Source organism: Nannospalax galili, unplaced genomic scaffold, assembly GCF_000622305.1.
Source record: "Nannospalax galili isolate Female #2095 unplaced genomic scaffold, S.galili_v1.0 scaffold307, whole genome shotgun sequence".
In the NCBI taxonomy this organism is placed as follows: Eukaryota; Metazoa; Chordata; class Mammalia; order Rodentia; family Spalacidae; genus Nannospalax; species Nannospalax galili.
The window spans coordinates 7,108,219-7,130,948 of record NW_008359625.1 but is presented as its reverse complement, the minus strand read 5'-3'; the positions used below and the strand labels follow the sequence as shown (position 1 = coordinate 7,130,948).

Genomic DNA, 22,730 nt, shown 5'->3' with positions numbered 1-22,730 from the left:
GGCAGCTAACAACTGTCCATAACTTCAGTCCCAGGGGATCCGACAGTGTCTTCTGACCTCCACAGGCACGACATAGGTGCACTTACGTAACATGCAGGCAATACACGCATACACATAAAATAAAAATAATTTTTTTTTAAAAGTTGGAAAAAAAAAAAAGCAAATGATTGGCTTTACAGTCATGCATTTGCCCATACTGGGTTTTTAAAAAATAAAAAAGATGAGTGAGACTAGGGAGAAAGTCAGTGAGCAGGAGTGCTATGCTGGCTTGAATCTGCAGTGCCCACACAAGAAGCAAGACTTGTCCACACACACCTGAAACCCCAGCATTTGAGACAGATGAGCAGACCCCATAGACTCACTGGTCAGCCAACCAAGTCACAGCCATGAGCTTCTGGTTCAGCAGGAGACTGGGTCTCAAGGTTGTAATAGAGAAAGACATCCAACATTACCCTGTGGCCTCCACATGTGCTCACACTTGTGTATCTACTACACACACATAAAAATATCTTTTTAATGAAGATTAGCATTATTAATGTGTGAGTACACAGAAAGTGATGTTTAGGAATCAGCATGGGTTCACGAAAATCCTCTCTGGAAAATTACTAGTGAGATGATCTTTGAACTTGAAGCTTTTTTTTTTTTTTTTGACATAGAGTCTCACTGTGTAACCTTGGCTGGCCTATGTAGACCAGGTTTGTCTGGAACTCAGAGATCTGCCTACCTTTGCTGAGATTAAAGGCATGCATCCCAGATGTTTGATTCTTTAGGAAAGATCAGTAGATCTCAGAAGTCAGACACTGTATGTGGTCTTCAGCAATGCTCTGGCAAATAGCATGGGCACATTTAAGAGGATTACCTACCAAGTGGATGTCTATGATAATTGAATGGTGTCAAATTGTTGGCAGATTCCTAAGTACCTTTCCCTACACAACACTTTCAACAGTAGGGCTGAAAGGTAACTTACACAAACGTGAATGTAAAGAGCAGACACTTATTTCTCCAACCTCCCATCTCGGTCTCCCTTGAGTGCTGCACTCCCACTACCCCAGCCTCCTTGCTCTTCCTCACACACGCCACCAACACTCCTGCCTCAGTCTGCACGCACACGTCTTCACTGCATTCTCTTTCCTTGGAACCAATGCATGACACACTCAAAGGTCATCTAGTCAGACCAATCTTTCTTTACTGTCCGAACTGAAATGTTCTCACTCATCTCCTAACCCCGCTTTAGTTTTCCTCTTAGCACTGGTTCTCACGTAACAAATCATGTGTTTCTCTATTTGTTTCTTATTTGCATCATTTCCTTTCAAGCTTTGAAAAGAAACTCTCTAAAGAGGCAGGATCCATATGGCAGCTAACAACTGTAACTACAGTTCCAAGGGATCGGATGCCCTCTTCTGACCTCCAAGGGTACTACCCAACATGGGTGCACCCACCTACATGTAGGCATTACACTTAGACACATAAAAAATAAAATATTTTAAAAAGTAAGAGGTCCAAACATCTTTCATTAATCCAAGATTATTATGCACAAGAAAGATTAGGTTTATTTCACATGAACTCATGGAACAGAACTATAACCTAGATCACTGATTCTCAGCACAACATTTTAAACATTTGGAGGGCTGGCTCAGTGGTTAAGAGAGCTTGCTGTTCTTTCAGAGGACCCAAGTTTGGTTCCAAGAGTGGCTCACAATCACTTGTAACTCCAATTCCAGGGTATCTGGCACCCTCTTCTGGCCTCCATAAGCATACACACACAGCATATATACATAAATACATGCATATATGCATACCCATTGTGCTGGATAGCTTTAGTGTCAACTTGACACACCTGGGTTGAGGGAGCCTCAACTGGGGAATTACCTTCATTGGATTGGCCTGTGGCCATGTCCATGGGGCACCTTTTTGATTGTTGAGTAATGTGGGAGTGCCCAGCCCACTGTGGGTGGTGCCATCCCTGGGCAGGTGGGCCTGTGTTGCATAAGAAAGCAGGCTGAGCAGGGCCAGGGAGCAAGCCAGTAAGCAGTGTTCCTCCATGGCCTATGCTCCAGCTCCTGCTTCCAGGTTCCTGCCCTGAGTTCCTACCTTGGGGTCCCTGATGAACTGTAACCCGGGAGATGTAAGATAAATCCTTTCCTCCCCAAGTTGGTAGTGGTCAGAGTGTTTTGTCATAGCAATGGAGAGACAAACTAGGACACCCATCTACACACAAATAAAAATAAATCTTTTTTTAAACAGGACAATAAGGAATTGGTTTGGGTCAGAATGAATTCTTAATACTGAGAATGGAGTTTAGCTCATAGTAGGTATTCAATATTTCAAAAAATTAACATATGGATAGGCACATGAATAAAAGCCAAAATTTTTTAAAAAGGAAAAATGTGTCTAATGCACATATACACACTCTAGATACTGAGCCTACATCTTTCATAAAAACTAACTCAAATTAGATTACAGACCTAAAAGAAAAATGCAATTTTTATAAAAGTTCTAGAAGACAGAAAAAAATACTATGGGATTTTGGTTTTGGTCATGAGTTTTTAGATACATCACTAAAATCAAGAGCTATAACAGAAAAAATAAATTAATTAAACTTCATTAACATTAAAAACTTGTGTTTGCATAAACAGTATTAGGAAAATAGAAAAACAGGGCACAGAGAAAATACTGGTTAAAATAGACTCTTACAGAGCACTTGCATTTTTAAGAATACAAAGAACTCTTTAAAAAAATCAATAAGAAAATAATGTAACTGAAAAGGCAGTGATGTAAACTCATACTTCGACACAGATCTGAAGATGGACAATCAGATGGAAATCTGTCAGCAGTATCTGCCATTAGGAGCTGGGAACCAATCCTGGGTCTTCTACAAAAGCTGAGTCATCTCTCCAGCCCCCAATGGGCCAGTGTTATGCAGGAGTCCCATCAAGTCTTCAAGGAACAAATAATACTAGTCTTACAGTAGCGTCATTCTAAGGTTCTCATACCTAGAATCTGGCACATTGCAGGTATTCCCATAAATACCTGCTTTCCCTTTCTCCCATCTCTGGAGGTAAACAGTGTAAGACCAAGTCTCAGACAAATTAGAAAAGAGTTTAAAATTGCAGATCAAATACATGACCTGCTAACCTTTATGACTATTGAAAATGCAATTTAGAAACAGATTAACATCGAGTCAGTTCACAGTCTAGCTTGGAGGGAAGGGCTCAAGAGCTCCAGCCCCTAACTGAGGAGCTATTGACAGCTGATGACCTCTCAGAAAGGGAGAGTCAGTTTTCTTTAAGGTGTGGCCCCTGGTAAGTCTACCATGCCCCGGTGGACCATTCCACAGCCTTGAGGATATGAGTAACACAAACTGGACTTGTGGATTATTTAAAAAAAAAAAAAAAGAAAGAGGACATGAAGCTGGGAGGGGATGGGAACATGTAGGGTAGATCTAGGAGGATTTACCCAAGGCGTGGGGGTGAATATAATCAGTATATATTGTAAATTTCTTGGAGAATAAAAATAGTCTAAAAAATAATTTAAAAATGAATAAAGTTGGGCATGGAGGCACACACCTTTAATCCCAGCACTTGGGAGGCAGAGGCAGGCAGACCTCTGTGAGATCAAGGCCAGCCTGGTCCACATAGTGAATTCCAGGTCACCTGGGGCTACAGGGAGACCTTGTCTCAAAAAATAAGATGGATGGATGGATGGGAGGGAGGGAGGGAGGGAAGGGATTAACCATAGGCTTATAATACCAGAAGAATGACTTTCACTAAACACGCACCCCATATACATATCCACATATATGCCATTTAAAATTCACTGAAGTAGATACTTGAGGCATCTTCTAAAACAGCAAAATTCCTTCTAACTTATTTTGTCCTTTTACTCCTTACCTATAACTCACAAATTCTAATGACTTACTTTTTAAAATTCCTCATCCCAGATAATTCCTTACCAGGAAGAAAAATGTTTACCTGCTTGTGGAACTACCGAGAAATTAAATTACTCAAATTAGAGGCTTTTGTATTTTCAGGAACAAATTCTAACAACCACAACTTCCATCTTCTAAGAGACAATTCACTCATCTTACGTAAGAGCAACTGAGTTCTGCTGAGAAGAGCAGGATGTGAGACGGAGCAGTAGCTTGGGAAATGAAGACTTATTCTCACCTTAACCACAGTCACGTCCATGCCAGATAAATGTAAAATTGGGGCAGCATTTTTTTCAAACAGAGTTCTGGCTTTGCTGTAGACAAAGGAAAAAAGTACAATTATTTTAAGGCACATTCTCAAGAGGGAGAATAAAAAGTCTAGCCATGTTCTCTAGAGAACACAAATTTTCTTGTTTGAGTATAAGAAGTTAACAGAGAATTATCACAGACAGAAAAGTAGTTTGCCCCTTGTCTAATAAAGTCAGCTCTGATCCACCTCGGATGCTGCATTCATGTTTCTCTAGACAGACTAACGGCAGAGAAAGCGCCACTCAAAAACAACAGTGCTTGATTCACAACATATTTATTGAGCACCCACCTACCAAAGGACAGACACAGGCAGAGGCACGGGCACAAGTGAAAACAGAAAACAGCAGCACTTGTCTAGAAAACTAAAAGCTCAGGGTACATTTGTATACTCTACTGGAATTTATATTCTAGTGGAAGGAGGGGAAAATACTTACTATAACATTAGTCATATGGCCAGAGGGAACAAAACAGAATTACTTAATTCTTATTCAGCAACACAACCTTTTGGAAAGATATACATCACTTTTAACAGTTTACATACTAGAGGGCATCTCCAAATCTTTAAACCTGTGGTAAAACGTCCAGGGACAGATCAAGTCTGTTCAACAACAGTTGATTTTTTGCTGGGAAAGGAAAAGCATCCACTGCTCTTAACTGCTGAGCCATCTCTCCAACCTGCAATGGCCCAGACAGTTTTATCCAGGAGTCCCATCAAGTATTCAAGAACAAATAACACTAGACTTACAGTATCATTCTAAGGCTCTAATACGTAGAATCTGGCACATTGCAGGTATCCCCATAAATGTTTGCTTTCCCTTTCTCCCATCTCTGGAGGCAAACACTGTAAGGCCAAGTCTCAAACAAGTTAGAAAAGAGATCAAAATTGAAGATCATATACATGACCTGCTAACCTCTATGACTGTGGTTTTCTTAAAACCAACAGTGCATCTTTTACCTTTCTTAAGGGTGTGTATATAAGAAATACAAAGGTAGTTAATGAGGAGTATGCACCATTATGCACAAACTCACTAAAAAAGACAGAATCACTAAATGGCATTCAGAACACAAAGCATTTCTTATGATCTAAAATAGAGATTAAGATTGTACAAATGTTCTTGAGAACCATCCTACCTGAGCACAGAACAAGCCAATCAAGCATCTCTACCTTCTCTAGGGCTTGACTGCAGAATAAACATGAATAGCTACATAGTAACTCCTCCCTCTCACCTCACCTCACCTCTGAGCCTAACCCAGAAGTAAAGGGTGAAGAGAGGGACGCTGCAAGCGCCTGTCCTCCCAGCAACGCCTTCCCTGCTGGGCTAACAAGACCAGAGCAGCTCCATGTCTCCATGTCAGTCGCAACAAATCTGCAACCTTTTGTGAGTTTAAGAAAAACGACTGAAACACTGGTGTTTATTCACATCTTTCTATGACACCATGGGTTCAGAAAATCTCTGAAATAAAGGAGAACGCTTTTCTTCAGATTGAAAAACAAGTGTTGCCAGTAAGAAATACATTATGTATTACATAATTAAGGGAGCAACAGCACAATGGCTGAATAAAAACCATGTACTTACAGCAACTTCCAGACTCAGGCACACACACAAAATAATTACTCTTTAATGTATTATTTATTAATACTAAACACATAGTTATCTTAGTTCTTAAAGCTCTTTTGAAGTTTGAAACCAGTACTACATAATGAAATAGCTATACAATAAATTATAAATTATGTGTCAGTGCACAGCCTCGATGACAAAAAAGTGCAATTAAATAGTGAAAGTTTTAAAAACAATGAGGTGCTGCAAAGTTTCAGAGTGACTATGTCCTAGCCATGTGTGGGATTCACCTTGATAAGGACACCAATGCTTTCAGGAGAAAGACCAAGTCAGGGGCAGTACTTTAGCCTGCCTTTAAATAAACTATCAGACTGCAAACAAGAAGTTGCCTTTAAAATGTTAATGGCACTGGGGAGCTGTTTCAGTGGTAAAAGCTTGATGTGCATGCTCAGGAGTAAGGACCAGGAGACTGGATTCCCAGAACCTACATAAATGCCTGGGGAATGTGGCGACCCACATGGTAATTCCAGCCTCAGCAGGAACAGAGAGGGGATCTGCAGAGCAAGCTGGCTAGGGAGACTGGCCATACTGGCCACCCCTGGGTTTGACTAAGTGACCCAGTCTCAGTGAGTAAAATGGAAGAGTGATGGAAGATGATTCCTGACATCAACCTTGGGCCTCCACAGGTATGCACAAGCACATGCACCCCCCTCTTCCCACAAACATGTGTCCACACATATGCAAACATGCACACACACACACACACACACACACACACACACACACACAAATGGAAAAAGGAAGAGCATTTAAAAATTTGGGGCTGGAGAGATGACTCAGCAATTAAGAACACTGACTGTTCTTGTAGAAGACCCGGGTTTGAATCCCAGCACCCACATGGCAGCTAACAACTGTCTGTAACTCCAGTTCCAGAGAATCCAACAGTCTCTTCTGTCCTCTGCGGGCATTGCACGACACGGGTGCACTTACCTAAATGCAGGCAATACACACAAACACATAAAAATAAAATGTTTTTTTTAAAAAATTAAAAATATAAATGCAGTTATACTCTAAAATTCAAGATGAACTTTAAACTTCACTAAAAAATTAAGTTTGTTCATTAAAAACTTTGTGGGCTAGGGAAGTCCAGTAGTGGTAGAATTTGTGCTTAAGATACATAACACCCTAGATTTGACTTTCAGCGCACACACACACACACACACACACACACACACACACACACACCAACAAATCAACCAAATATACAAAAAAGGAAAAAACCCTACAACTAAATAATCTTAGAAGAACTTAAAATAACAGTTCTATCTTAAAGAAACTGCCAAAAATTCTCTACTAGAAAAAACAAGTTAGTAACATAATATTTCTAAAGGAAGAGCACAGCAGTTATATGAAAGTAGGTTGAAAGGGGACCTACAAGAGTTCTTGGGAAAGATGAGCAGGCACGGTGGAGAATCTTCTGAACTGAGCTACACTAACAGGAGCAGCAGCAAGCCCATTTCTGAGACAACCCACAACACTTCATAGGCACTTAATACTAAAGATACCTGTTCTATGTGGTAATTTTTTGGAAAGTTCATGTTTTGGTTTGCCTTTAATTTTATAGCTAAGTAACTGAGGACTTCAGAAGCTAAGTAACTCAGAATATTCTAGAGCTAGAAGCAGCAGAACACAGGGATCAGGTCCCCGGACAACAAAATGTACAGAGTCCTGTTGCCTTCTCCAAAAGCCACAGTGGCTGATGTACTGGGTATTTTGGTTGTGTTGTATAAAACTTGCCAGTACTCTTTAACTGGTATTAAACGTTGGTGCGTCCATAGGGGAAGGGAAGTGGCCCTAACCAAGTCTAGGAAGTATAATTCTATTAGACAAGGTAACAAGATGATTTGCATAATCTGTAAGTAAAACTTACATAATGGGTATGACCTGACTTGTGCCATGCAGACATACTCAATGCTTCCCAAAATATACGAGAGAAACTGACTGTAGGGCCCTGTTTCTTTCTGCTTCAGTCAATAGTAACCTGACACTTAAAAATGTGGCCCCAACTGCTCATTATTGTAATTATTACCTTGATGTCATTTGACATCAATCTTTTAGAATACAATCTAATTAATACATATTCATAAATTATCCAGTCTTCAGAAAAGCACAAACAATTGATCCAGACATCGAGAACAATAACAGGCAATACATTTTTACCCCTTCAATCCTTCATTCTACTTTTTCAAAAGTAAATTTTAAATTGTTTCTTTCAGAACATTAAGGTCTTTGTATTTACATTCCCAACTATATGAGAATATTGTAAAACTCCTTTTGTGTTTTTCTGCTTATGGTATTTCTTTTCACTTATGGTAATTTTGAATTCCCCTACACCTCCCTCTCGCCTCCAAAGTACTGCTCCATGCAATACAAAACTGGCATGATCAACTAAGCAACATATGTGCATTATTTCTTAAAAAAAAGGCCCAACTGTTCACATTTTAATCTCACCGTCTCCTCACAAGGCAGTTCTGGAGGAACTTGTCACCCTCATCCTGAGGTCGCTGCCCCACAGGCTATACCTCATGAGGGAATAGTGAGTACTCCAAGACCCAACTCAAGCTTTTCTCTATCAAAAACACATTTAGCCCTCCTGAGCCCACAGTGCTCATCTCTGAGTGTTCATCTCTGAACATCTTGTCTACAAGGATGGCCTAATGATTTATGCAAAGTTGCAGAATAATCATTCCTAAAGGGATTCCAAGCAGATAGGAATTCTCAGTGTGTGTGTATAGCATCAATTAACTTTATAGTTATTTCACATTAACTTTTACTCCTACATTGTGAATGACTCATTGCTACAGAGTATTGGACCCAGTTAGTCCAGTCCTACAGTCCAGCTGCCTGCCTAATATTCTGCGGGGCTGTTTTCGGTTGTCTTTTGCCTTTAGGAAAGTTGAACTCAGTATGACAAACTGACCTACCCTTGGCCAGCTGCAGGATTAAGGAAGACGGTGGCTTTCCTCACTTGGGCATTGGGAGGAATGAGCTGGTTGCCAAACACCTGAAAAGGAAAAAAAAGTTTTCAATAAAATGTCCTTTACTCAGCTTATGATCGTACATGTTTTCATCCAAAAGAACTGACTTCTAGCAGATAATTTATATTCTCTGGAGATGGGGGGGACGACAGACAAATTTTTGTTCATGACCTCTTCAACAAAACTACCATAAACAACAATAACAGAAGTATACCATTATTTAATGAAAATAAACAATTTTTCATGGGAATAAAAACCTTACTTCATTTACTAGAGGCAAGTATCTTTTCCTCTACAAAATAGGAGTGAGTTTATTATAAACATGTAACTTTCAGGGTTATAAGCTATTAGCAGGGACATTTAACCCATTTGTTCTTAGTTTTCAGAGTATAATCAGTTTCTTCTTCAGCTTATTGCTAGAATTCCAGAGAAATCAGTTACCAGTGAATATTTATATCTGTAAATGAAGAATGAAGCATCATATTCAAACTTCTAGTCTCTCAGCTTTAAGGGGAAGTGGAATCAAAATGCAGAAGATTAGATGCAAGGATTCAAAATGGGACATAGGGGAGAGTCATACTAGTTTTCCACTAAAGAGTTATGTATAAACTGACTACTAATGATTTACTGTTATTCCCATAGATTAATTCATCTCTCAACTCTCACCAGAGGGGTTTCTTTATGCAGCAGATGGTGATTAACACAGAATCCTACAATTGGCCAATGTGCAGAGAACAAGATGCTATAGAGTACTTATCCCTAACTAGAACACTGGTATCAAACTTCTGCTCCCCAAGGCTCAGGGAGCATTGCAGAAAAGAGAGTGGAAGAACTGTAAGAGCCAGAGGTAGTGGATGACCACAAGGAAACAGTCTTCCATACAGCTGGTCATTTACTCATATGAATTCACAGCAATGGTGACAGTCTGTACAAGTCCCATGCAAGCCCAAACCAGACAAAATTCCAGCATAGACATGGGAAATTGAGTAAGAAATCTCAACCCAACCTAAGGAATTTTTGGCAACCAATGGCTGCTGGTAGGGAGAGAGAGTTTTTCAAGCATAGGACTCTTGGTAGGTTAACCTGGTACTGGACCCACACTGAAGGATATGCAAAGAGACAAATTAGACTCTGTAGCCTTATTTCATATATATAATGTATGTATTAAAACATATTAAATTGGATGGGGGGGCAATAAGGATAGGGGAGGAGATCTAAATACCATCAAATTACAAAACATGGAAACTGCACCAATTCAGTTAAAAATGAGAGTGGAAGAGGAGCTACTGCTGTGACACTGAGAGGGCAGTCAACAAAAGAACAGTGACAGGAAAACACTAAAAAGGCAAAAATTCAGGTGGGTGTGGTGGCGCACGCCTTTAATCTCAGCACTCAGGAGGCAGAGGCAGGTGGACCTCTGTGAGTTCAAGGCCAGCCTGGTCTACATAGTGAGTTCCAGGACAGCTGGGGCTACAGGGAGACCCTGTCTTTAAAAAACTAAATTCCTAGGGCTGGAGAGATGGCTCAGCGGTTAAGAGCACTGACTGCTCTTGCAGAGGACCCGGGTTCAATTCCCAGCACCCACATGGCGGCTACAAACCGTCCTTAACTCCAGTTCCAGGGGAATCCGACACCCTCTTCTGACCTCTGTGGCACTGCACGACACAGGTGCACTCACATACATGCAGGCAATACACTCATACACATAAAATAAAAATAAAATAAATTTTAAAAAATAAATTCCTTTTACTACTACTTTTAGCTCTAAAAACAAGTTCTTGGGAGATGGCTCAATGGGTACAAAGGGTACACAGTGCTTACTTAACAAGCACCAGGAAATGAGCTGAGCCTAGCACCTACATAAAAAGTCAGGTAGGGCAGTATATGTCACGACCCCAGTACTAGGGAACAGAGAGTCAAGCAGATCCTGGGGGCTCTCTGGACAGCCAGACTAGCCGGAATAGCAAGCTCCAGGCTTAGTGAAAGACCCTGTCTTAAAAAATAAAGTGGAAAAGCTATCGAGGAAAACATTCTGATGTCAACCTCCAGCTCCATATGCACATGCATGGGCAATACACACACACAAATGCACACACATACATAACACACACACACTCCTTTTTCTGAATACCTCAGAGACATGCTTTCTTTATAAAAAGGTACCTGGTCCATTATCATTTCTCTTGTTTTTATTCTTACTCAGATCCTGACATTTTGCTACCAAATCTCCAAATACTATAATTTGTTATGTTCTTATGCATACCATTCCAGAAAGTGGTCAGAAATAAAATTAACCCAGTTCTCTGGCTTACCAGAACCCAAACCTAGTGTGCTGGATATTCCTGTGTCCTCATTTCACAGTCCATAAAATTTCTAACTATGCTTGTAATTCATTCTCAAATTCATAATAGTTTAAGGAGTTGGCAAAACAGAATTTAGTTTACATGAGTTTTTTTAATCATTCAAAAATTTAGACTGTAAGAACACACAGAAGAAATTAGAGAGGAGAAATCCACTTTTAGTCCTATGGAAACAGCTAAACATTTGAAGGGGAGTGAAGAATTAGAGTCAGAAGAGGTCAGGAAGTGAGAGGAAGTAACTAAAAGAACCTCACTCCTAGAGAAGAGGGGATGGAACACAGAACAGAGGCAGGGGATAACCACTAAAAAGAGGAGGTACACAGAAAAGATGGAACACAGAACACAGGATGAAGACAGAACACGGGGCGAAGAAGACAGAACACAGGGCAAAGAAGACGGAACACGGGGTGAAAAAGACGGAACACGGGGCAAAGAAGATGGAACACGCGGTGAAGAAGATGGAACACGGGGTGAAGAAGACAGAACACGGGGCGAAGAAGACAGAACACAGGGCAAAGAAGACGGAACACGGGGCAAAGAAGACAGAAGGGGGTGAAGACAGAACACGGGGCAAAGAAGACGGAACACGCGGTGAAGAAGATGGAACACGGGGTGAAGAAGACGGAACACGGGGTGAAGAAGACAGAACACGGGGTGAAGAAGACGGAAGGGGGTGAAGAAGACGGAAGGGGGCGAAGACGGAACACGGGGCAAAGAAGACAGAAGGGGGTGAAGACAGAACACGCGGTGAAGAAGATGGAACACGCGGTGAAGAAGATGGAACACGCGGTGAAGAAGACGGAACACGGGGCGAAGAAGACGGAACATGGGGCGAAGAAGACGGAAGGGGGTGAAGACGGCACACGGGGCGAAGAAGACGGAGGGGGGAGAAGACGGAGAACGGGGTGGAGAAGACGGAAGGGGGTGAAGACGGCACACGGGGCGAAGAAGACGGAGGGGGGAGAAGACGGAGAACGGGGTGGAGAAGACGGAAGGGGGTGAAGACGGCACACGGGGCGAAGAAGACGGAGGGGGGAGAAGACGGAGAACGGGGTGGAGAAGACGGAAGGGGGTGAAGACGGCACACGGGGCGAAGAAGACGGAGGGGGGAGAAGACGGAGAACGGGGTGGAGAAGACGGAAGGGGGTGAAGACGGCACACGGGGCGAAGAAGACGGAGGGGGGAGAAGACGGAGAACGGGGTGGAGAAGACGGAAGGGGGTGAAGACGGCACACGGGGCGAAGAAGACGGAGGGGGGAGAAGACGGAGAACGGGGTGGAGAAGACGGAAGGGGGTGAAGACGGCACACGGGGCGAAGAAGACGGAGGGGGGAGAAGACGGAGAACGGGGTGGAGAAGACGGAAGGGGGTGAAGACGGCACACGGGGCGAAGAAGACGGAGGGGGGAGAAGACGGAGAACGGGGTGGAGAAGACGGAAGGGGGTGAAGACGGCACACGGGGCGAAGAAGACGGAGGGGGGAGAAGACGGAGAACGGGGTGGAGAAGACGGAAGGGGGTGAAGACGGCACACGGGGCGAAGAAGACGGAGGGGGGAGAAGACGGAGAACGGGGTGGAGAAGACGGAAGGGGGTGAAGACGGCACACGGGGCGAAGAAGACGGAGGGGGGAGAAGACGGAGAACGGGGTGGAGAAGACGGAAGGGGGTGAAGACGGCACACGGGGCGAAGAAGACGGAGGGGGGAGAAGACGGAGAACGGGGTGGAGAAGACGGAAGGGGGTGAAGACGGCACACGGGGCGAAGAAGACGGAGGGGGGAGAAGACGGAGAACGGGGTGGAGAAGACGGAAGGGGGTGAAGACGGCACACGGGGCGAAGAAGACGGAGGGGGGAGAAGACGGAGAACGGGGTGGAGAAGACGGAAGGGGGTGAAGACGGCACACGGGGCGAAGAAGACGGAGGGGGGAGAAGACGGAGAACGGGGTGGAGAAGACGGAAGGGGGTGAAGACGGCACACGGGGCGAAGAAGACGGAGGGGGGAGAAGACGGAGAACGGGGTGGAGAAGACGGAAGGGGGTGAAGACGGCACACGGGGCGAAGAAGACGGAGGGGGGAGAAGACGGAGAACGGGGTGGAGAAGACGGAAGGGGGTGAAGACGGCACACGGGGCGAAGAAGACGGAGGGGGGAGAAGACGGAGAACGGGGTGGAGAAGACGGAAGGGGGTGAAGACGGCACACGGGGCGAAGAAGACGGAGGGGGGAGAAGACGGAGAACGGGGTGGAGAAGACGGAAGGGGGTGAAGACGGCACACGGGGCGAAGAAGACGGAGGGGGGAGAAGACGGAGAACGGGGTGGAGAAGACGGAAGGGGGTGAAGACGGCACACGGGGCGAAGAAGACGGAGGGGGGAGAAGACGGAGAACGGGGTGGAGAAGACGGAAGGGGGTGAAGACGGCACACGGGGCGAAGAAGACGGAACACGGGGCGAAGAAGACGGAACACGGGGCGAACAAGATGAAGACGGAAGGGGGTGAAGAAGACGCGGGGCGAACAAGACGGAACACGGGGCGAAGAAGACGGAAGGGGGTGAAGACGGAACACGGGGTGAAGAAGACGGAACACGGGGTGAAGAAGACGGAACATGGGGCGAAGAAGACGGAACACGGGGCGAAGAAGACGGAACAGAGGGTGAACATGGAACACGGGACGGAAACAGAACACGGGATGGTGATGGAACAGGGGAAGAACACAGAACTCGGGATGAACACGGAACAGGGATGAAGATGGAACACGGGATGAACATGGAACACAGCATGAACACGGAATACAGCATGAACACAGAACAGAGGCAGGGTCTGAAAAACAGAACAGAGGCATTCACCTTCTAAAGAAGAGGATGAGGATGTTTGGGGCAGGACTGCCTGGCATTTAGTATTAAAGTTTATTTGATAGTTACCTTGATTTGATCATTATACACTGCATACCTATATCATAGTATCATATTGAGACCCAGAAGTAGGTTTAAATACTGTCAATTAAAAAATAATCCAAATTTTTTTTCATTGGGACAGGTCCTCACAATGTAGCCCAGGCTGGTCTGGAACTCAGTTTGTAATCTTGGCTGGAGTCAAGCTCTGGGCAATCCTCCTGCTTCATCCTCCTGAAAGCTGGGGTCATAGGCATGTCTAGTTCTAAAAAATGCTTAAGGTTATTTGAATTGATTTTTTAAAAAATAACTTGAAGCCATATGAGATGATATATTTATACAAAAATAAAATCAAATTGTTAAAACAGAGTTAGAACCAAGAGTTAGTATCTATTGTCATTCTCTATGGAAACATTTCTGAAACAAACATGAGTTGGCCACCACTTCTACTAAATGCTTTCTGCCATTTAACTTTCATACTTTTCTTTTGGCATTTCTGACCTCATAGCTTAAATAGCATATTAACAAGGCAACTGAGTCACAGAAATCCATCTGCAAGCTATAATGTACAAATGGGTAAGAGGGCAAAATTGGGATCCTAAATTTTAAGGGATTCACCATTTAACTGTAATTACTACAGCCAGATAAATGAATGCTTAAACAATATCCCACAGTCCTGGAATGACACTGCACTAAAGAGATGGGCTCTAAAAGTAGGAATCGATAATTTTAAGACGATGTTACTTTCAGAGCTAACACCTAGTCTGAACAATCTCCAGGGCCTATTCAATCAGGAATGATACCAGGTTTAACCAAATCCACAAGGATAACTGCAAACATGAGCAAATTCCCAGCTCTTCAGCCAGTCCAGTTACGTGTTCTTGGAAGTGGTCCAGAAATAAACAAATCTACCAGGCAGGGTGTCAGAACTGCTCTTCAGCAGATGGTCAACTTCCCCATTCCACTCAAGAGTTGGATGTCAGCCTGATCCACCCTGAGATGAAGGGAAAATGTCAAACTGCACGGAGGCCAAGACCCCATATAAGGCCCTGGAATAGTGGTGCTTCCTGCACTATGGAGATAAGGGAAGCGTTAACACTATCAGGGGGAAATGGCATTACCTGAGCTTCCTGGCAGGCTGCTCTTCTTAGCAAGTTATCACTATCAAACCAAACAAAGAAGAACACATGTTAGCTTTCACAGGAGATTAAGACCCAAACAAGATTTGTGGTTAAAAAATAATAAATGTACCTTAAGTGAAGATTCTTAAAAACCTGATAACAAATCGTGAGCACATTTGAGAAGCACACTATCTGAATGAAATCTTGTTAGGTATTTCCATATTCTGGAGGCTGGAATAATGCCCTAGATGCCCACAGTGTCTACACCCTAATCCCCAGAACTTGAAGATCTGTGACTCCACAAGGCAAAGGAACAGTGTGGATGTAGTTTAGGGCTCTGAGACAGGGAGGGTATCCTGCATATCTGGATACATCTTTCTTTCTCTAAGAGCCTTGAAGGAGGTTTCCTAGCTGTGGTCAGAGCAGATATGATTCTGGAAGGATGGTCACCACCTGGCTGTGAAGGGGCTGTGAACTCAGGAATGTGACAGCCTCTCTAGCAAGTGGCTTCTCCCTGAGCCTCCAGAAGGAATGCAGGCCTTGCTCATAAAATGTTCTGATAAATAGCAACAGTATATAAGCTTCATTTTTACAAATAACATGCTGATAGCCCTTTGTAGTTTACTGGATATTTCACACTTATAATCTTACACAAAAATGGAGAGGTGAACCACTGAACCCACAGAAACCTCTGGACCACAAAGTATTACCAGATTCTTTGTAATCATCATGCATAGTTACCAAATCTCCTGGACTGTGCTAACCACCATCTAGCCCCCACGTAATCCTGGAAATACAGCTTCCAGTCTTTCATGAGAGCAGCACACCAAACTCTTGCTTTTAGTGTTTTTTTGGTTTTTTTGTTTTGTTTTGTTTTTTCTAATAGGCTTCTTTCCTTCAGTCTCCAATCTTTATCCTATGACCTCATCCTGCACAAACTCTGAAGGCTTCTATCACAGCTGCAGGCTGGTCTCTCCATCTCTGTTCATCTCCTCCACTTCTTCCTTCTAGGTCCCTCCCACTCTGCAGGACAGACTTCTAAAGGCTACTGTCTCCTCTCTGGTCACAAGCAGATGTCATTCTTGCTTTGTTTCAGCCACAGAGATTCCCTGGCACTAGCCGAGAGAACTGTCGTACATGTTTATGAAGACATGAAGTGGTACACTGGATTATCACCCCCTCCCACCCCCAAAGTCTTTGCTGTTCTCTAAGTAAAACTTTGATAATTAATCAGTAAGTATATTGAAGATCTTCAGCCTCCCTAGTTTGACACTGCTTCATTTTTCAGAACGCTCTTCAAAAATCAAAAAAATTTGGGTTTAATGCTGTCCCAGTTTGTTTCTCCATTGCTGTGACAAACACTCTGACCACTACCAACTTGGGGAGGAAAGGGATTATTTGTCTTACATCTCCCAGGTCACAGTTCATCAGGGAGCCCAAGGTAGGAACTCAGGGCAGGAACCTGGAGGCAGGAGCTGGAGCACAGGCCATGGAGGAACAGTGCTTACTGGCTTGTTCCCCTGGCCCCTGCTCAGCCTGCTTTCTTATGCAACACAGGCCCACCTGCCCAAGGTGGCACCACCCACAGTGGGCTGGGCCCTCCCACATCACTCAACAATCAAGAAGATGCACCATGGACATGGCCACAGGCCAGTCCAATGAAGGCAAGTCCCCAGTTGAGGCTCCCTCGACCCAGGTGTGTCAAGTTGACACTAAAGCTATCCAGCACAAAGGGGCCAAAGGGAATGCTATCAAGGCCACCTATGAAAAAGCCAGAATACGCACCAACTTAGATCCTACAAAGAAAATCCCAATATAATCACACTTAACTCTAATACGTAAATGGTAAACCACCTCAATCTTGTCTCCAAATCAGACTGTTTTTTAAAAAAAAAATCAAACACATTCTCAAAGAAAGCTTCCTTGCCTTGAGATGGAGCAGCCCCACAGTATCCTGTAAGGACTAGTTCTGGGACACTGCTTCCCTGCCATAGGTGCCCAAATCACGTCTCAGAATACTTAATACAAGATAAATGCTACCTATATATAGTTATATTGTATAATTCAGAGATGAAACAATCTATACATATGTTACATACACAGTTTTTTTCTGAAGACTTTGTATCTGCAGTTGGTTGAATCCACAGATGCGAAACCTACAGATATGGATGGCCAGCTATATTCTGACAATCCATAGCGAGTTCTGAAAACTATTGCAAGAAATTCCAGAAATGCTTTAGTAATAGAGCTTCATCAGAACAGAAGAGAAAATAACTTAAAATGAGGCAAATACTATAACAAATGTTTTCATAAATTTTGAATCCTTGTCACAACCTTATAAGCAAGGCAGAAATTAATACACAATATAGAATGTTCTTGTTTGTGAAGATCTGAGGTTAAAGGTAAGTGACTTGCCCAAAGCATGTTACCAAGTGGTAGGACCAGAATTCAGACCAACCTCACTAAGCAAATATTTATAGACTTTTTTCTCTGTAACTTCAGGCAATACTGAATGAGCAAAAACTCATTTAAATGTAGGCTTTACATTTACAAAATTATCTTGCTTCCTAGTCTTATCTAATAAAATTTTATAATTTACACTCATATAATGTTTGTAAAAAGTCCTGGTGCAAGGAAGATCCTGAAAGTAATTGGTGAGACTAACTCCCTAACACAAAATGCTGCATACAGCACACTGAACAGACTTGGTCCTGCCCTCAAGATGATGGGGTCATGTGGCAAAAACAACTCTTGGTAAAAATGGCAGCATATAAAAGACACATTTCTTGATGAATAATATGCCAGGTTAGGAATCTGGAAAATGATGGTGAATAAGTCAACATTTGCTGGCAATGAGCGGCTTAGTTTACAAAGGAAGACAGTTTAGCGGGTGACCACAATGCAACTTTGCTTGTCATGTGCTGTAGAAAAGAGCACAAAGACGACCACCTATTCTACTCTTGAGGGAATTCTAGAAAGCCTTATACAGGAATAAACACTGAAACTGAGATCTGGGGAAGAAATTAAAATTTTTAAATATCCAGGCAAAATCAAAGGGTAGATGAAAACATCACATCAAACCCTCTAAGTACCAGCACACAACCACTTAGAAAAGTTCAGAGTTGAGTACAGCTAGAGGCAGAAGGCTATGGGAGAAGTGGCAAGAGGTGGTTCCAGGAGCCAGAGAAAAGCCAAGCCACAAGGACCTTTCAAATTGTTTATAGAATTGGGACAGTATCCTAAGTGTCTTAGGAAGCATTAATGAGAGAACTGATATGACGAGACTTGCATTTTAAAAGGGTCGTTCTGGTTGCAACAGAAGGCAATGGTCAGAGGTAAGGCTGAACCCGAGGAGACGAGGGAGCCTTCCCCAGCGATATAGGCAGTAACAAGGACTGGAAGTAGGGTTATGGCAGAGAACCAGAGAAGAGCACAGGTTCTGCACACATTCAGAAGTAAACATGCAGGGTGGCTCATGAGAATCAAAGGAAAGAGGGGATTCAAAAAAGCAGACAGAAATCTTGTGGAAGGTAATTCTGTCCAAAGATGGAACAAAGAGACACAGGTACAGAAGGAGAGGACTGAGCTTAGTGCTGGCTTTGTCAACCTGGGACAATGGTGAGGTATCAGGTAAGGGGACTAGAGGACAGTTAGAAACGGGTGTAGGATAGGAGGCAGTGATCATGGTACAAGGGCAGATTGGAGAGTAGGTCTCGGAGTGATGACACTGAAGCAGCAGGACACTGAACGTGGCACAGTTGGCAGAGAACACCAAGCAAATCCCAATAAATGAAATGAAACATGGAAACTCTGGTGGAGAACTGAGGAAAAAGATGGAGTTTTTCTTACCTCCCATGGTTCCCTTTGACATTGCTTTTATACTCACTCAGTAAACTGCATGTTTTGCTACTCCTGTAAGACAATGGTTTTTTATCTACAAGGTTTAAATCATCTTATTCTCCCCTGGGTGCTATTGTCTAAATATGGGATTTTCCCCATAGGCCCCTGTTTTAGATACCTGGTCCCCAGCTGGTGGTGCTATTTTGGAGGCTAGAAAGTGGGACCTAGCTGGCTGAAGTGGTCATTCTGGGGTCATCCTTTGAAGATTCTACACGCCCCTCGTTCCAGCCTGCTCTCTCTGGTCTTCTGACCTACCACGTGTTGAGCACCACAAACCCCTGTTCCCCCGCCATGTCTTCCCTACCATGATGAACTGTAATCCTCTTGAAACGGTGAGTCAAAATAAGTCTTTCCTGCCTTAGGCTGTTTCTGTCTATTATTTTGGTCACAGTGAGGAAAAGCAATTAACATGACTTTCGTGGAAAAAAAAATAGACCACATACAATACTGCCCCTGCCCTTGCCCCACCCAACATAAAATTGCTTGCTTCATGTTCCCTACTGGATTATGAACTTCTTTAAATAATGGATAGTTTGCCACTTTTTCTTATACAGATGATAGCACAGACTCTTGTAGACTGTGGGAGCTCGATGAATACTTGTTAATAAATAAGTGGCAAATGTTTGAACAGGAAAATTGACTCACTGTGTTCAGACAGGCAGAGTTTGCCCTCGAAGGAAAACTGAAGGTTATTCTTATACAAGTACCTGCCATTCCTGAACCAGTAGATCATCTGAGATAGCTGTCTAGTGCACCAAAGGCAGAAGTCAGAGTCAGTACCATAGCACAGGATGAAAGCCCGAAACTGTCATGGGAACACTGCCAGCTCAGAAGGTCTCAAGGTGTATATGAGCATGCACATGTAGAATCAATGTAACTGGTACTCAAAACTCTTAAGTGAGGAACTCTGGAAGGAAACCCAAGAACTGTCCCAGTGGCTGATAGACTATGGTTGTCATAAAATTCCAGATTGCTAATGGGTCACGAATCCAAATATAAACCAAAAACCTTGCTACCAAACACACAAAAGGTAATTGTACATACATCATAAGCCCATGTTCCTTCTATACCATGGTGCCTCCTGGGAATGGAAGTTAACACAATTCATAAGAGGTAGTCATATGAGAAAGGGTCCCTGAAGACCTGCTTGCCTGCTCAGAACTGGAATGGAAACTCTTTGACAGAGAGAAATTAGAAGCCTCTTGATTAGAAAATGAAAAAAAATCTGCTGATATTACTGCCTGAGGCTTTAAAAGAATATGAACTCGTCTGCTACTACAGGTAATAGGATGCTCTCAATTTATTCTAAGCCATAAATGTTTTATTTATTACTTTAGGACTGAAAAATAAGATAAGCTGTTATTTCAATAACAAGTTTACATGGAGAGAAAAAAAATCACATTGATCCATCCTATTTCCCAAAAAAGATATTTCCCACTACAGTCAGAGGCAAATTGTTCACCAATTTCTGCCACCAGTTTTCCCTCAGTGCATGCAAACAGCCTTTGCTCTACACAAAACAGATCTCAAGTTGAGATGTTTCTAGCAACCACATCGATTTACCCAGGCTTCCTAAAATAATCAATCATCACACTGCTAGGGGCTGTGCCCACTGGTTGTTGATGAAGCAGGAAGGACAGAGCACCAGTGACAGCAAAGCAAAATGAATCTGAGAGGCAAGTGTGGAGGAGAAAGCTTTAACTATACATTGTAAAGCCCCCTGAAGTCTCACACGACCATCCCAAAGAGGCAACTACTATTACGGTGAGCCTCTGCTGTCCATGAGAAAATAGGGGCCACCTCTGCCTAAGGGGCAGGTACTGACCCAGCAGAAGAAAATGCACCCTGCTGGAGAAGCATGCACAAGCTTTCCTTCCTAAAGAGTGTTCATTGGGATTCGGGGGCAGGCAGTGTATGACAGGCTAGAACACCAGATGACAATGCAAATGTTAAAACTCTGGCTTTCTATTTAACTACAGTCTTCTCCGGTTCAGGGGCCTCGGGGGCTATCCTCTCACCTCTCCCAAGCACAAAACAATAGAAAGATTCCCTATGGCCATAAAAGCCTAAGGGGCAGGAAAATACTTACTGATAACCATATACTAAATGGTAACTATCTTCATTTTAATGCACTTTAGAGTAGTAAGAGAGAAAACAAGGGGCCACACAGGCAATGGCTGCATCAAACTCCATCACTGTGCTGCTGAGTAGAAACTTTGGGAAAAGAGTAAGAAATTAACAAACCGTACCACCACATGTAAAGACAACGTGTTCTGCAGCCTCCTGGCCTGGTAAAAAGTAGACAAGGCATGCAGGAACATTTTAGTTGGTGACTTAATTCACCAATGCAGGAGACATTTTAACAGTAATATAAAGCAAGCCAAAAACAATTCCCCAAGAATTATTGGCTAAAACAGAAGAGAGGAAGGGCAAGCAATGAAACGTTCATAGAAATTGTGCTTGGAATGAGCAATGCTCCCCAAAGTATTTGAACACTGTTTCCAGCTGGCGGCACTGTTTGGGGGTCGTGGAATCTTTAGGAGTGCAGCCATGATGCAGGAGGCAGTGTGTCTCTGGGGGCGAGCTTTGAGAGTTCAAGGCCTCATCCCACGTCCAGTGTGCTCTGCTTTGTATTTGCAGTTAAAAGATGTGATCTTAGCTTCCTGCTCCCTGCCATGATGGACTCATCCCTCTGGAACCATAAGTCAAAATAAACTCTTCTTTAAGTTGCCTTTCATAGTGTTTTCTCATAGCAACAGAAAAGGAGCTAATACACAAAGCAATGAAATTAACAAAATAGCCACATCAGGGCATGAGGAGGAATGAGGGACAAGCCAGCAGGAACAGATTCACCATGAAGCCAGCAGTCAAGAGCATTTGGCCAAAATGTTTTAATCCATTTAATTTGTGAGATTTGCAGTTCAACCCAGACTTATGAATTTGCTCACTGTCACATGGATTCCTGAGCATACAAGCAATTTTTACATGTACAATCCCTGCTTTATTATCTTGTTTCTTTGCCAAAGTATGAAACCCAAACAGCAGACAGAACAAATAAAATGCTTTGTCAATAGAATAAAATGCCTTCGAGCCCAAGCTCAATTTCTTAGAAATCTAAAATGTTAAGGTTGAAAGAGTCCATAGAAATGATCATGCCCAGAGTTTTCACACATCCTGATCCCTGTCAATCAAATGACATGGTACCACTCCAGTAATAACAAAATTCACTATAGCAGTGATTCTCATTTGGGCAAAGGCACACCAAGAGAACATGCAGAGACCCAACCTCAGGTCCCAATGCTTCTGGAATGTTTACTTAGGCAGCATTTTCTCAACTTCTTTAAACTCCTAGAAAATGACTAATTCACCTAGTTTGAGAAAACTTCTGGCTTGGAGAACTTCTGCCTGCTCCAGAAGTTACTAGAGGCTCAGTACCAGAACTTAAATACTCTGATTCTCCACATTGTTTCCCTCAATTCTCCTTTGTCTTCTACAGTCAGTCTTCACCGACTCCAATTACTAAAACCCCAGCCACTGCACACTCAGTCACCTCCCTCACACTTCTTCCCTGCACTGGTATGGAGGTAGTGTTATATTCTTTATTACATAGAGGTGTAGGAAAAAGTCCAA

At 43.1% G+C, this 22,730-nt stretch overlaps 1 protein-coding gene across 5 annotated transcripts in view; it reads right to left on the bottom strand.

Moving 5' to 3' along the window:
• The window catches only part of Agk (acylglycerol kinase), a 94,240-nt gene that overhangs the window by 49,362 nt on the left and 22,148 nt on the right, over window positions 1-22,730 (bottom strand). For all 5 annotated transcript variants that reach the window (XM_008823526.3, XM_029558859.1, XM_008823527.3 and 2 more), the window contains exons 3-5: window positions 15,201-15,240; window positions 8,781-8,860; window positions 4,167-4,242 (exon numbers count right to left, since the gene is read on the bottom strand). In XM_008823526.3, the coding sequence (XP_008821748.1) occupies window positions 4,167-4,242; window positions 8,781-8,860; window positions 15,201-15,240 (196 nt within the window). The remainder of the gene's footprint in view (window positions 1-4,166; window positions 4,243-8,780; window positions 8,861-15,200; window positions 15,241-22,730) is intronic.